This window comes from Lithobates pipiens, unplaced genomic scaffold, assembly GCF_037356315.1.
Source record: "Lithobates pipiens isolate NorthernLeopardFrog02 unplaced genomic scaffold, aLitPip1_a1.2 Scaffold_18, whole genome shotgun sequence".
NCBI lineage: Eukaryota > Metazoa > Chordata > Amphibia > Anura > Ranidae > Lithobates > Lithobates pipiens.
The window spans coordinates 128095750-128111042 of NW_027507758.1; the positions used below are offsets into that span (position 1 = coordinate 128095750).

Below are 15293 nucleotides of genomic sequence, written 5' to 3' on the forward strand. Positions count from 1 at the left end.
ATTATCTTTTGCTTTCCATTTCTATTACATCATTCATTAGTAAATATTTATAGTGACAGTCTATATGTAAAATATACCTAGAAATAGCAAGCTGGGAGCCACTTTGACATTTCTAGTTTCAGCAGTTTTGTGTCACTCCATATAGTCTCTCTTTTATAATCTGTACTGACTAGTACCATTGATGTTAAGTCACAAAATATCAATCAGAAGATTTAAAGTGGACACTTTTCTGGACAGCTGTAGAACATTATAAACTTGGGGCAAAAGGGAGACATGATAAAAACGGTCCTTTGACTCTACTGGATTGGTAGGGATTTGAGGGCATTTAAAATGAAATTAGTTAGCATGTATATTTTTCTATTCATTCTTCTTTTATCTGATTATCCTTTTGGGATGCACGCTTGACAGGCAATGCTATACATAGTTCTAGATTTAGGTTCTTTCTTGATAAATTCAAAGTGTGCCGATAGTGTTATTTTAGTGTAACTGGTGCTCAGGAGGGATGCTGTGAAAAACTTTTGTAGTCACTTAGACCCCTTTCACATTGAGCCGCCCCGGGCTTTGGCTGTAAAATGCCGCCATTTTTAGCGGCACTTTACCGTAGTTTTTGCAGCGCTATTCAGCCACTAGCAGGGTACTTTTACCCCCTGCTGGCGGCCGAAAAAAAGGTCAGCTCAGTTTATGCAGAGGGGACACTGACAGAGCCCACTCTGCTTTATGGATGTAAATTAAGTCCTATGTTTGTTTTCCCCTGACTACCCACCGATCCACCTACACGGATTAGATGGAATTCCCTTCTATTTGTTTTTAGCACACTGGATCGGATTGGCGGTAGGTTGGTGTGAACAAAAATTTACACCCGCTGGTCTATAGGGATAAATGAATCAGGTCTGCCTGAAAAACTTACAGGTGAACCTGATTGGAATGGTTGTGTAAAAGGGGTCTTACTGTAACAGGTTTTATTCATGACATGCCTTGAATGTAACTATTTGGAGAAATAGTTAAATTGATGGGTTTAGTTCCACTTTAATATAAATTGGATCTTACCCATTCTAGTTATGGGGTAATGGCCTTGCATAACTAGCCACCTCCCTGAAATTATTTAGCAAGCAAGGTTGTACCAAGCACACCCATTGTGCTATTTCCTAAATAAAGGTGTGCTAGAATTGTGATTGATCCACAGCTGGCCTCCAGACATACAACTAAACTAAATACACAAATACATACATGAGAGCTGCTTTACCTGCCAAAGAGTTTGTATTTCTGTTTATCCAATTCTGAAAATGTATGCAGTCTTATCACACAGCACAGGTAGGTAGATGACAATAATTTCTCTGTTACAATCATAGATTGTAGAAGGCACACAGTGTGTCCCCTTCCTAGTCTGCTGACTGGACAGTGAAAGATCATCACTCTGCTCATTCCACCTATCAGCATGTTACTTCGTCAAAGGCTGATCATAACAGATGCATGTAGAACACATTATGAGTCCCAAGCCCCCCCCCCCCCTTAGTCTGGCAGTTCTTGTATAGAGGATTGCTTATATCAAATCAAACTCAGATATTTAGGCTTGTTGCAATTAAATAAATATCTGTGATTATTTATGAATGAATACCCAGCTGCATTCAATGCTGTCTTATATATCTGGAGTTTAGCTTTAACCTCTTCCTGCTGACCTATTGCATATATGCAACAACATGGCTGGTGGATCTTAAGATGGGGTTACACGATTGTGTGCTAAACTTTCTCACTAGAAACTCACAGCACTGACTGAGCCATCACCGACATGCATTGGTCACCATTTACGAATGGTAACTTGTGGGATGGGTTTTCAATCATGTGACTGCTGTGACAGCCCATTACTCTTGTCACATAATCAGGAGCTCTGCCTCCCGACATTAAGATCCACCTAAAGAGCCACCGGGAGGTGTCGGCAAGGTATCTGTTGATTGTGCATTAATGTGCCCTGCATGAATTGACTGGAAAACCTTAGCAGTATTTGGTTTCAGCAGTGGTTTCTTGGCATTCTGTATTATCATTATTAAATGTTTACACAGGATAAGACTGGGATATCATCACTTAAAATGTGGTAACAAACAAGACCCCATGTTCTGTTTCCATCATTCTGGCCTCTTGGTGGAATGATTGTTTATCTTCTTTATAAATGGAAAATATGTTATGGTCTAAAAATACAAACTTCGAATTGTTTATCCAAGTTTGCTTTTTCATATAGCGGATGGCAGACTGCCTGCTGTTGCTTGGGATTGATTGAGATATCTTGACTAATTACACTAGCCAAGAATAGACCTTCTCATGCCCACAGAATGAAGTCAGTAAACACTGTAATGCATAATGCTGGAGATGTCATTGATCTTACTGCTAATGGTTTTGAGATGATGTACTGTTCTGTGAACCTCCGTCAAATGCCGGTGGCCCTTGCCAAGATGTCCTGTTTTATACACTCCAATTTTATTTATCATTGCTTATAAATTCCATGAAAGCCACATCACCTGCTCCTCTGACAAATGTCATTTACTTCTTACCTGCTTTTCTATTTGTATTCATTAAATTAGTCACAGAGGTAAACAACGACAGTCACTTTGCATATTCATAACAGCAGTTTGTTTTTCGTTTGCCAAACATAAAAGGCAGTTCAGAAATTGTTGCCCAGAATAAATTATTTTTAACCATGAAGGACAAGACTTATCAGCCTTTGAATTTTACACAGACAGGAATTCACAATTTATATACAGGGGTTGGACATAATTATGGAAACAAGTATGGTAAAAGAACGAAATAGTTACCTAATATGTTTTGGACTGCCTTTGGCATCCAAGATGGCCGGATGTCCCCTGGGCATTGACAAATATAAGTCTTGAATGGTAGATAAGGGAATCTGATACTATTCTTCATGCAAAAATCGGGTCAAAATCCTGTGCAATGTTCTTTTGTCTCTTTTGCTCTGTTGACCGCGTCGACCGCACTTATGCCTATCAGACAACATTTTCCCAGAAACTGTATATGTCGTCATAACCTTTGATACTGTACCTCGCAACACTGCAAATAGTTGGCCACTTCAGTCACAGAGGCACCAACTAAGCCGGCACCGACAATTTGCCCTTTTTGAAACTCAGTAAGCTCTGACATCTGTTGTAGTAGCAGCACATGCATGAATGACGAAGTGAGGCTTCCCACCTGTTAGCTAGGTGTCTCATCACACATCAGAAGCAAAAGAACGTTACATCACTTCCACTTTCAACGCAAAACATGCCGCCACTTTCACACATAACTTCACTTCAGATATCCTTCTTTTACAGCAGTCTGCACCACTACCAGGGCAAAGACAGGAAATGGATTTCAAGCCCAATTAAGCGTTCACTTTTAAATACATTCTAGATGCATCAAAACAAGAGGTGCTTAACCTGTTTCCCCCCATGTAACACATATATGTGATGGAAAAATAGGGCTTTAACATCCATGCACCACACATATGCATCATTGGTTGTCCCATGTTTTTGTGCTGGTAGCACAGGGCATCAAATACAACGCTCAGTCCCCAATAATGGTCAATAGCTGGTGGGACCGCCTCCTGACCATGTGATCACTGTGACAGACAATCACAGTGGTCACTTGGTCACTTGTGCTGGGGAGTACAAACCCTGTTAAAGACACGCTGAAACTAGGCAGGAAGTGGTTTAAGGTTTACAGTTACTTTTCAATAAAAACAACCGTATCCTGAACAGCAAAGCCTGTTCCCTGCCAGCATGCTGCAGTGAAGGACCTGTGTGAAAGTGGTGGTGTCTATGTAGAGGTCTGACACACCCCCTCCTTTGCTGAGCCAGACCTAGAGCTATGCAATCAGCAAAGTTCATACTCCCTGAGGATGGTAGAGCCATAGCTGTATTGTAAGACCACTGCTTCCACAAGACAGCAAAGGTGGTCTCTCAATAGCATTCTGGTAGGGAGCAGGCTTTTCTGCTCAGGCTGTGGCACTTTTGAAGTAAAACAAACTGTAACACGTTGCACATATTTTGTTTTGATGCACCTGGAGGGTATTTAGATCAGTTGGGCTTTTAGATTGTAGTTCTACTTTAATTTAGCAATTTGTTTAAAATGCAAGCAGTTCTTTCTTTTAGTAAACTATTTCTCCTAGGGTGAATGAACTGCATCACAGTAAATGGACACATTACTCAGTGTGTGCCAAAGAAGCTGTAGAATTAGGCTAATTCTGAAACAAGCACAAAACACTGAGCACAATGTCAAATAAATTAGGCTTTCTGAAGGCAGCCCTGCTCTGCAATTTCCTCAATAAGAGTACTCATGGATGCGCCTACCAGAGTAACCTTGATTGGAGAATCACAAAAATGGCAAACACAAAGTAGTCAGGCTCTAAGTATCATAACACAGTGATTACACATTCAATCTGGGATGGCTGTTGGAAAATAATCTTGTCAATTAGGGTGGGTTCATAGCGGCTGCATGTAGAACTGGATCAAAATCAGCACTAAAAGTCCCCCCCCCCCCCCCCCCGTTGTCTCCCTGTTTAAATGACAGTAAGATGGGATGTTTATTGGATGGATTAGCATTGCCTGATGTACATAATATTTGAAGTACAATTTGAAGTACAATAGCCAATAGCAAAATGATTAGCCACTTTAATGTCTTAAATTGCCAGCTTTATATGTTATCCGGTGAAATGCTGCCAGTTCAGTTTGATTATTTCCTTCTTCCGCTTTTATTTCCCTGCTATGAAGCAAAAATGGCAGCTGAAAACACTATAGTAGCATTGGTACCATTATTACATATAATGCTATTTCAAAATAGCCGTAGGCCTTTGCCATTTATTTATTAATTCAGCTCACCATCCCACACATTTAAGTGGGCTTAGATTCAAATATATTTTTTATGTTACACTAAGTAATATGTTAGTGTAACACTGCTAGGTATACTCCAAAAGAGATTACAGCCCACCCCACACTCACGATGATGCTTCATCTGTTTTTCTCCTCAGAAGGACAAAGCTTCCTTTGTTCAAGCATCATCCAGGTTCAAAATTTAACTATAGTACTAGACAGAGGTGATGCCTATAACAACTATATAACAACTATACTTTATGATTATTTTCAGCCTTCTTTCATCAGGCAAACAATATTTTTTGCATTTGCTTTCTTACATGAGTATTTTGAAAGAATGTTTCTATACCTGGAGGCATCATTTCTAAAATATCTGACACTAATGCCGCGTATACACGACCGGACTTTCCAGCAAACTAGGTCCGACAGTCTTCCCGATGGACTTTCGGCAGAGTTCTGACGGACTTTGTGAACGAACGGACTTGGCCACACACGAATGGACTAAGTTCGTTCGAAAGTCTGTTCATTTTGAACGTGATGACGTAAGATGGGACTAAACGAGGAAGTTCAATAGCCAGAAGCCAATAGCTTCCCTTGCATCGTATTTGGTCCATCGGACGAACGGTTTTCCCGATTTTAGTCTGTTGGAATTGAGTCCATAGATAGATTTGAAACATGAACTATTTCTAGGTCTGTTGAATTTTTTTTCCAAAAAAAGATTGAACTAGCCCACACACAATCGGAATGTCTGATGGACTAATCCCTTCGGACCTAGTCTGTCGGAATGTCCGGTCGTGTGTACGCGGCATAAGGCTTATTATGCAAGCAAACAATATTTTGTGTAGGTAAAAAAATATATATTTATAGAAGACCTTTCACAGGTCTGCCATGCATTGTCTTTTGTATATGAAGAGCTTAAAGTGAACCTGTGCAAGTGTAGAGCAAAAGATTGGATTTTAAGCTGTCCCCTGCAGCTGTTTGCTAAGCTTCCTCATGATCCTTTCTCTCACATGACAGCGTCAGAGCTTGGCAATTGACCACTTAGGAACTATCGCCTTCACATGTGGATGGAGTCTTCAGCCTGGTGTAAGCTCCCACCAGGATTAAGGCTTCCCGTCCTCACTCTTAGCAGCAGCCGAAGCAGTGGGGAGAGAAGACAACATAAATATAAGCTGCCAGAGGGGCCTGCTTTTTTAGGCTAAGGACATGTCAAAAAGAACAACTGAACTCGGTGCACAAACATTTTCATCTACCTATGTTCTTCAAGAGACATAAAGGAAGTAAAAGTAGCAGTGACATCATCCTCGTGCTGCATATATTATGTGTAGAGAGTAGAGCCATTGGTGAAACCAAGTAGGTCCACCTGGTTCACACAACCTGTAGAAAAGTACAGGAGGGGGCAGATCCAATACCAGTCACACTCCACAAGGAGAGACAGCAGTAGTAAATGGTCTTTATTACAGGAAACTCATGCAAAGTACAAGAGTTTGATGGCAGGAATAGTCAAAGCACACCAAGAATCAGGTAGGAATCCAAATGCCTCGTATTTAGACAACATTTGTTTTTTTTGCTTGGAGCGCAGCTTTAAGTCAGAATATGGCAGAGTTAAAGCTAGCACACCAGACATTAGCCAAGCTTGCCAGTGATCTACCATGCCAGAGAACTGTAAGAAACTGTTAAGTGTTTGTAAAGGCTAAAATCTTTTTCTTACCCTCTGTATTAGGGGAAAAAAAACCTTTGGGTACAGCTACCCCCCCCCCCCACACACACACACACACACACACACACACACACACACACACACACACACACACACACACACACACACACACCGACACACACACACACCGACACACACACACACACACACACCGACACACACACACACACTTATACTTACCTGTGCAGCTTTGTAAAATATGAATACATTTTATTGTCATACATGTAAGCAATGTGCCCCCCCCCCCCCCAGATGCTTGGCCAAATACTCCCATTTAACAACCCCTACATCCTGCCTTGTTGCTGGGACATAAGAACTTTTGGTTTTCATCTCAGTAATGCTGGGACTAAATGTCCAATGATTTTCAAGTCCCAGCTACAATCTTTGCCTTCAAATATTCTTGTGGTTCATTCATTATCAAATGTACCATTACAAAGGCAGCTGTTGTTGTGTGCAGGCAGATTCTTGAGTACAGCTAGAGTTTATGATAAAAGGATTAGATTAACCTTTTGCAGCAACACTTCATCATGAGAGAAGTCTTTTTTTATTAAGTTACGTTCAGATTCATTATCACTGGTGGCATTGTATTCTAAACCTGTGGACTGACCCTTTAAAGTATATTTTTAAAAGCTTTTTTTTGATGGAATTAGAACTAAATAACTATATTTCCATAAATGTAAGATTTGTTTAACAGTTTGGTGTAGATGGTACACTATGTGCAGAACTGCCTTGTGGGAAAATATACTAACTCTAGTATCAACTATTGAATACCGTAGCGAGCATGTACATACCCAAAAGATACTAATAGTTGTTTTTTGTTTATGTGATAAAATGTTGTTAGATATGTTTATACAAACTGCAATTGTATTTGTGTAACTTTCTTATTTAATGTATATTTTACGCCAAAATGTTTAGTTTGTGGATACAATGGGGGAAGGGTTAGCGCCTTTGGCAGGTTTAATTGCTGTGTGTGCCCTCAGTGGGAAGATTCACCCCTCTATTTATCTTGGTGAACATCACCCCAGGGACAGAACATGATGAAAAATCCAAAATTTTAGAGTTGCCGCCAGGATTAGAGGAGTTTTTCCTTCATTCTGGGGAGAGGTGAAGTAAAATGGAACACAGACTAAATAATACTCATGGGTGTTAACCATTTCCTACTCTATCCAAAACTAAAGAAATGTTTTGCCTTAAGATACATTTTAATAAAAGCTAAAATAGTTATTTTGAGTACTTATAATCCCCTCTGTGTTTTCATACAGTTTGTTTAGCCAATTGGAAGCTGACCAATGCTAACTGGCACTCTTTCGCATATTTTGCCCTCAAAAACAAGAGTTTGTGTAAAGTGTTGCTTAATAATTGATTGATTATGGATGGGATGTTTTTTCCTTGTATTTTGTTACATGATATGCATTCTTTTTCAGGTTCCACTTGACTCTGTCAAGTGCTGTTTTTTTTATTTTTTTTAATATTAGTAATAAAAACCTGTTTTACTCTATATTAGTTCACAGGTATAAATAAAAAAAAAAAAATTGGAGATTTGGTTCTTAGCTGCCTGTCCTGTTTTGGGCTTCCTTTGCTAGACTTTCTATTTCCTGCACTTTTGCCTTTCCTTGATGCTGCTTACTATACATTTTGTCCCTCTTATTTTTTTCTGCTTTGTTCTATGCTTCTTCTCTTCAATCTTTCCTTCTCTTCTTGCAGCAAAACCATATCAGTGAAAATAATTGATGATGAGGAATATGAGAAAAACAAGACCTTCTACCTTGAAATTGGGGAACCTCGTCTGGTGGAGATGAGTGAGAAGAAAGGTGCGGGATCTGCTATCATGCTGAGCCCTAACCAGTAACATGTCTGACTTAGCAAACATGGATGGCTTGTTGAAACCATTGACTCAAATGCACACATCCTTTTACGTACATAAACAAGGGTCTTTTCTTGTCAAGATAACACATTTTCAGCTTTCCAGATGGTCTTCAATTTGATTAATGTGACGCATGTTTTCTGTGACACATGCTACCAGTGTTTATACTACGTAAGATAACTGTTCGGATCAAAGTATATGCATGTAGCGGATAGCCTCTTGGCGTACTTGAAGGGATGTGTGCACAATCCTTTTTTCATAACCTCATAATAACCATCAAGCTTTAGATGATCTTTGAAGCATGTGTGTGACTGCAAACATCCATTTCCCTTTGTCTTGTGTCCCCACAGGAAGTACATAACCCTTAGAATACTTGACAGAGAGGAGTATGACAAAGAGTCCTATTTCTACCTTGTGCTTGAAGAACCAATCTGGATACGAGGAGGAATGAAAGGTGTGAGAGTATAATAAGACCAATCAAGCAGCTCAAAAATTCAAGCTCCTCTTCTGTTTGTAATTCCCAACTCTCACAACTTGCTCTCTCTCCTCTTGCTTAGCATCTGAACTCTGTGCAATGCTTCCTGTACAGCCTAGCCAGCTCTTTGTTACTACTCTCTTATCTTTCTCTAAGGAAGTCTGACTGACTCATGATAGAATTTCACAATGCTTTAGGTTGCTATAGAAGTATTCTCAGGGTTAACTGGAAGAACGAAAGCAACTTACTATACATCAGTCACCACCAGTAAAAAATGGTTTTACATAGATATCTCTATATCCCTTTCTGTTTTCCTCCCACTTACATACATGTCATGTATAACTGCATAATTACACAGATGCTATCTTATGCTACACAAGACCTAAATTAAGTAATCAAGTCACAGTAGTAAACCTAGTGTACACTGTCTTTTTGATGTAAAATCCTTCCCATACATATGCTATAAATAACGTAGTTAGACAGTGTTTTGCTTTTCAGTAATCCCATGCCATGGTATAGAGTTGATCAGAAAAAAGTCCTCCATCAATTTCTCTTTATAACTGGACCACGGTTACAGATTAAACCCTTTTTTTTTAAAGAGTCAGTGCATTCAAAACTATTATTTAGGCTAGGTAATCTGATGGGTTACCGACTAGTTTCTTACATTTCTTGTAGTCTCCAGCAGCACACACTCTGTAATGTAATATAAATGGAAAATCCTCAAATGTTTATTGTGACCCAACATTTCTCAACTGTTGTATGCTGAAGTGCAAAAAAAATCTTCCCATAAAAGGGGCAATTAATGAAGTTCTGTGACTCTGATAGTTGTCTGTTAAATAATGCCACACATTGACATTATACTGGAGAGTGAACTTACACCATGCTTGAAGAAGTGGCTCCAGTGTTGATATGTGTGTGTTGTTTGAAAGAAAAAAACAGAACTTCAATTTTCTCTTGTAGATTTCGTGGTTCTTTGGCAAACAACAGCTAAGATATTCCGGAGCAAAATTAACTTTTAAAGAATGCACATTTTAAAGGGTAGCTGAAGGCAAAACTTTTTTTGATCATTTTGGCTAGGGTAAGGGATGTTTTTTTTTTGCCATCTGTGCCCCATTTTATTCAATTCCTGTCTGGTAGCCAAAACAGAAAGTAAAGGGAAATATCGCCAAAGTGAACGAATTCTTGGTTGTCACCAGAACTAGTGTCCCCGTTGGAAGATGTTCCTTCTATTCTTGTACTAGAGGCAACCTAGCATTTGGGATTATCTTTCACTTTTGGTGATAATGGTAAACAAGAATAGTAGAGAGGATGAATCTCTCTAATGAGGGCACAGACAGCAATAAAAACATGACCGGGTTTCTAATCCCTCTTACCTCTATCCACGACTTTAAGTTTTCCGGTTTTTAAATGGTCTCTGGATTTCCATATATACAAATAGAGTAGATAGAGGAGCCCATCCATATGGGTGAAAAAAGTGCTGCTCGCCCCAAATTATGTAACAAAACCAAAAACAGACACAAAAACTCCCAGGGGCTTTTAGGCAGCCAAAAATACAAAATAAGTCAATTGGATATATAAAAAATATATTATTACTGATACAAAAATATATATTTCTGTAGTTTTGTATCAATAAAATATATTTTTTATATATCCAATTGACTTATTTTGTATTTTTGGCTGCCTAAATGCCCCTGGGAGGTTTTGTCTCTGTTTTTGGTTTTGTTATATACAAATAGAGTGACCCATCTTAGAATCAAAGGTCTCTGCTGAGACAGATATATTGAACACAAGCAGTTATTTAGGTTTATAGTTTCAAGCAACCTTAATAATGTAAATAGAAATCTTTTCTTAACAAATCCACTAATTAGACAATATACTACACCAAAAGAGGGCAATACTGCATTTATTTTTTTTGCCTCGCTTCTTTTTCATTATTTAATTTTATTTTAATTAAAGCATAAATGGAAAACCCCATGGGAAGTACAAGTCCCCTTCTAATATTTGGAGCAAATAACTGAACTTTTAAACAAAAATACACAGATCTTGCTGGAGGGGTCCATGAAAGATATACAAAAAAAATCTAGGTATTTTTTTAGTATCTAGTTTCTAGTTTTGAGTGAACTGGCCCTTTCATCATTCATTAAGTAGATATGTTAATGATCAGATCTAGTGCTCTCATTTTTATTACATAGGTAAAAAAAAACATTCTTTATACGTCCAGCTTTAGGCCACATTAAAGATTCATGAAAAAAGGTTTATGACACCCTACAACCCACTGTGAAAATAATTAAGCATTTTAAACCACTTTGCCGTGAAATCACATACATTATGATTGCAGTGGCTGTCACATCACAGATAAACATTCCAATAACTACAGTTCACTAATAGGAATATGCATGCGCTTTGTTAACTATACAAACTGTACGAGTTACTTACATTGAAAGTTACTAATATCATGGCTTACAATAATAAAAAGACTTTGTGCATGTAGGTTTGAGATTTTAACATTTATATGAATATGCATGTTTTAAATTCAGACTTTTTTTGCGTGTTAAATGCCATAAAAAACTGACCCTGTCAGGTTAACTAAGAATACACATGAAAGGGTCCTGCAAGTTAAGGGCAATTATACTCAACTCTGCGATGCCCCATTCCTCCTACGTTCCCTCCGTTCCAGTGCTGCAGCCTTCATCAGTGTCTTTGAAATTGACACCTCTGAGAGTGTTGGATGCCACTGTCCCCCACTGCCAGCTGTGGTTTCATCCTCTGACCAATATGTCACTGTTGAGTTCTAACAAAGGAACCATGGTGTGTGGCAGGAAATACATGCATCCAACACATCCCAAAGAGCCAAGTGGCAAAGTCGCTGATGCAGCCCTTGAATAAAGGGGAAGAAGGAGATAGGGACTGCTAAATTAGTGATTATAAGGGCTCTTCTATTTCTGGGACCCTTCAGTTGTATTTCTGCTTAACCTCAAAGGGTCTCTTTAAGAACCTGAAATGAGATTCAAATAAGGCATTCTGAAACCAACCAGATTTGTTCAGTAATACATATAATAAAAATACCTTCTTAAAGGCCAAGTCCTCTCAAAACTCTTGAGCAGAGAATGATGGGTTGAAAACCCTATAAGCTGCTTATAGTGCCCTGTGCCATCAGTGATGAGAAGTCATCTACGAAATTCCTGCTCTGCCTCCATCACCATAATTCATTTGCTATCTGTCAGACTTTGTGCGGTAATAGCAAGCTGGAGATTGAGCAGTTATCTTGTTGAGAAAAAAGCTTACTTAATTCATGAAGGCCATGGTGGACAACAAAGAAGGTTCTATCGCTGTGGAATTCATTATGAGCAACCAGCAGGTTGTCAACCTGGCACTATACAGCTGAGCAAAGAACATGTTTTGGGTGGACAGCGCCTTTACGATTAGTGCAGAATACTTACACAAATCATAACATAAAGCACAAAAATTGGAAAGCCACTACAGAATCGAAATTCTCAGCCATGTGTTAAGTTCTTAGACCGATTCAGCTTGTATTACATCAGGTGTACAATTATATACAAGGACATTAGCTTCATTTGGCCGAGTCATTCGATTACTTAATTAGGTCTAATATAGATATGTCAAATGCTATGACATAAAATATAATTATGGAATGAAGTCTTCTTCTTAACTTGTCTATGCCTCTATAATGATAAATTAGTCCATTAGCATATTCTGCATAAAATCCATGGTTTTGTAGATTTTTGGGTAGGATACAAAAGCTTCTTAATTAGTGAACATGCATAATAATAATTGCAATGATTTCACAAAAATGAATGCCAAGAGAAACTTGGCTATGTGATAAAAACTCACCAGGTTGCTCATTTTCTTTATAACCCTAAAATAACTTAATGAGAATTATGTTACCTCATGGATTGGGGTTCCAGTGTAATTTAATTAGATCCCTGTGTTATTGTGTAAATGGCCTCATGGAGTTTATTATATTTGGCAATACTTTGTTACCTTTTGTGAGTGCAGAAAGCAATATATGAAAATCAAATGCATATATATATATATATATATATATATATATATATATATATATATATATATATATATATATATATATATATATATATATATATATATATATATATATATATATATATTGTATATGAATAATGACATTTCACTTAACACTGGACTTTATAATTGCAAACCATTAGACAGGAATTTAGGTCAAATTTATTAAATGGTAAATTAGTGGATGATTGGTCATTTTAATTAAAACATGCTGTTTGACATGCAAAGCATCACTGCCATCTCTTGGCCATATTGTAGTACTACACTCCTTAGAGGAAGATTCACTAAGTAGCTCATAATTGTTTTTACTCTATTGAACAAAATGTATTAAAAAATAGAATAAAATTAAAAATAATTCACAAATCATAAAATCTAGCTACAGTTCTCATAACACATCTCATACTAGTAACAAAAGCCCTCAAATTATCTTATTAAATGACTCCTATAACAAAATGCAAGATACTCCCAATGGCTTATACGCAGCTTACAAGTAAGGAAAAATAAAAAAATAATTTTATTTTCAATGGGTAATCAATAAAAGCAGCAATAACAAAAGGAAATGGGGATGGGAAAGAGAACACGTGGAAAAGGAGGAACACTAAGAGCTCTTGTCTATATGGCATTTAACAAATAAAAAATCCACAAATGGTTTATCTGTGGATATTACTGTTTAGAGTAACTTTAACGCGTTTCAATCATAATTTTGTATACAATCTTCTTCAGGGGGTTACAGACATGTATAACATATCAATACAGAATATTAGCGATATTGACATCAATAACATCATCATCAATAATAAAGACCCTGTATATGCAGGAATTCAAAAATAACAAAGGTGTATACATATTTATAAAAGTCTATAACATATGTCTATATAGGTAAAGCTTCTTTTAATGGGTATAGTTACCTTGTTTAAATATCTATCAATCCAATGTGTCATATGTTGATTTATCCAGTATGTCAGAGCGGGAAACTAGTTATACGTTCATCACAAGATTAGTGGTATCGTCAGCCGCCTGCTCTGACATACTGGATAAATCAACATATCACACACTAGATAGTTAAACAGGGTCATTATACCCATTGAATGCAGCTTTACCCATATAGACATATGCTATAGACTTTAATACATACAGGCATACCCCACTTTTAAGTACACAATGGGGTTTATTTACTAAAGCTAGAAAGTGCAAAATCAGGCTCACTTCTGCATAGAAACCAACGAGCGTCTAACCCCAGCTTGTTCAATTAAGCTTTGGTAATAAAACCTGGAAGCTCATTGGTTCCTATGCAGAAGAGAGCCTGGTTTTGCACTTTACAGCTTTAGTAAATAAACCCCATTGTGTACTTAAAAGTGGGGTATGCCTGTATGAATACACTGCTTGGAAACTTATATCCCCCAGGTAATGCATTTAATCTGGGAAATACATTCCTTCAGCACAAAGCACAGGATTTGAATCAGTGCATAGGATACCCTTACAATAATAAAACAAGTTGAAGGTAATTTATCTCTTGATATTATATTTATCATGCGCACATTTGTGTCTCCCCCCAACCCTGCACATCTTATTAAATATGACCTCTTGCAGACAGAATTGGACTCCTTGCCAATTTTCTGGATGGTGGCCCACCGTGTGCATATCCTGATGTGAAGTTACGTTTTGTCTTTCTGTTCTGGCTATTTAAATATTTCTTGTATCAAATGTAGGACCCTTTGTTATTTTTAAAATTCCTACATATACAGGCTCCTTATTCTCAATGCTGATGATGTCATTGATGTCAATATCGCTAATATTCTATATTTATATGTTATGCATGTCTGTAACCCCCTGAAGAAGATCGTATACAAAATTATGATTGAAACACATTGGGGTTACTCTAAACAGTAATATCCACAGATATACCATTTGTGGTTTTCTTTTTGTTAAATGCCATATAGACATCTAATATGCTTATTTTTGTGTACACCAGAGCTCTTGGTGTTGTTTCTCCTTTTCCACATGTTCCCCTTCCCATCCCCTTTCCCTTTTTGTTATTGCTGCTTTTATTGATGCAATTTTTATCCATTGAAAATAAAAACAATATTTTTATATAAAACAAATATTTTTCATTACTTGTAAACTGCGTATAAGCCATTGGGAGCATCTTGCTTTTGGTTATATATGCTATTGGGCTAGCAGCACAGCTTATAACCAGGAGAGGTGAGTTCCACATTTGACTCCTATATTTCAGAATGCTTCCTGTAGTTTATACATATAATTTAAACAGTTACATTAAACCTCTTCAGGAAATGTAGAGCTTTTTAATTAACATGCTTA

The 15293-nt window shown here is 37.6% G+C and overlaps 1 protein-coding gene across 11 annotated transcripts in view; it reads left to right on the top strand.

The window, feature by feature from the left end:
* The window catches only part of LOC143987408 (sodium/calcium exchanger 1), a 688674-nt gene that overhangs the window by 557889 nt on the left and 115492 nt on the right, over nucleotides 1–15293 (top strand). For 7 of the 11 annotated variants that reach the window (XM_077486095.1, XM_077486102.1, XM_077486100.1 and 4 more), the window contains one exon: nucleotides 8278–8384. In XM_077486095.1, coding sequence (XP_077342221.1) covers nucleotides 8278–8384 — 107 coding nt within the window. Of the gene's footprint in view, nucleotides 1–8277; nucleotides 8385–8787; nucleotides 8892–15293 lie in introns of all 11 variants that reach the window. The other 4 variants (XM_077486099.1, XM_077486103.1, XM_077486101.1 and 1 more) reach the window with 1 other exon arrangement.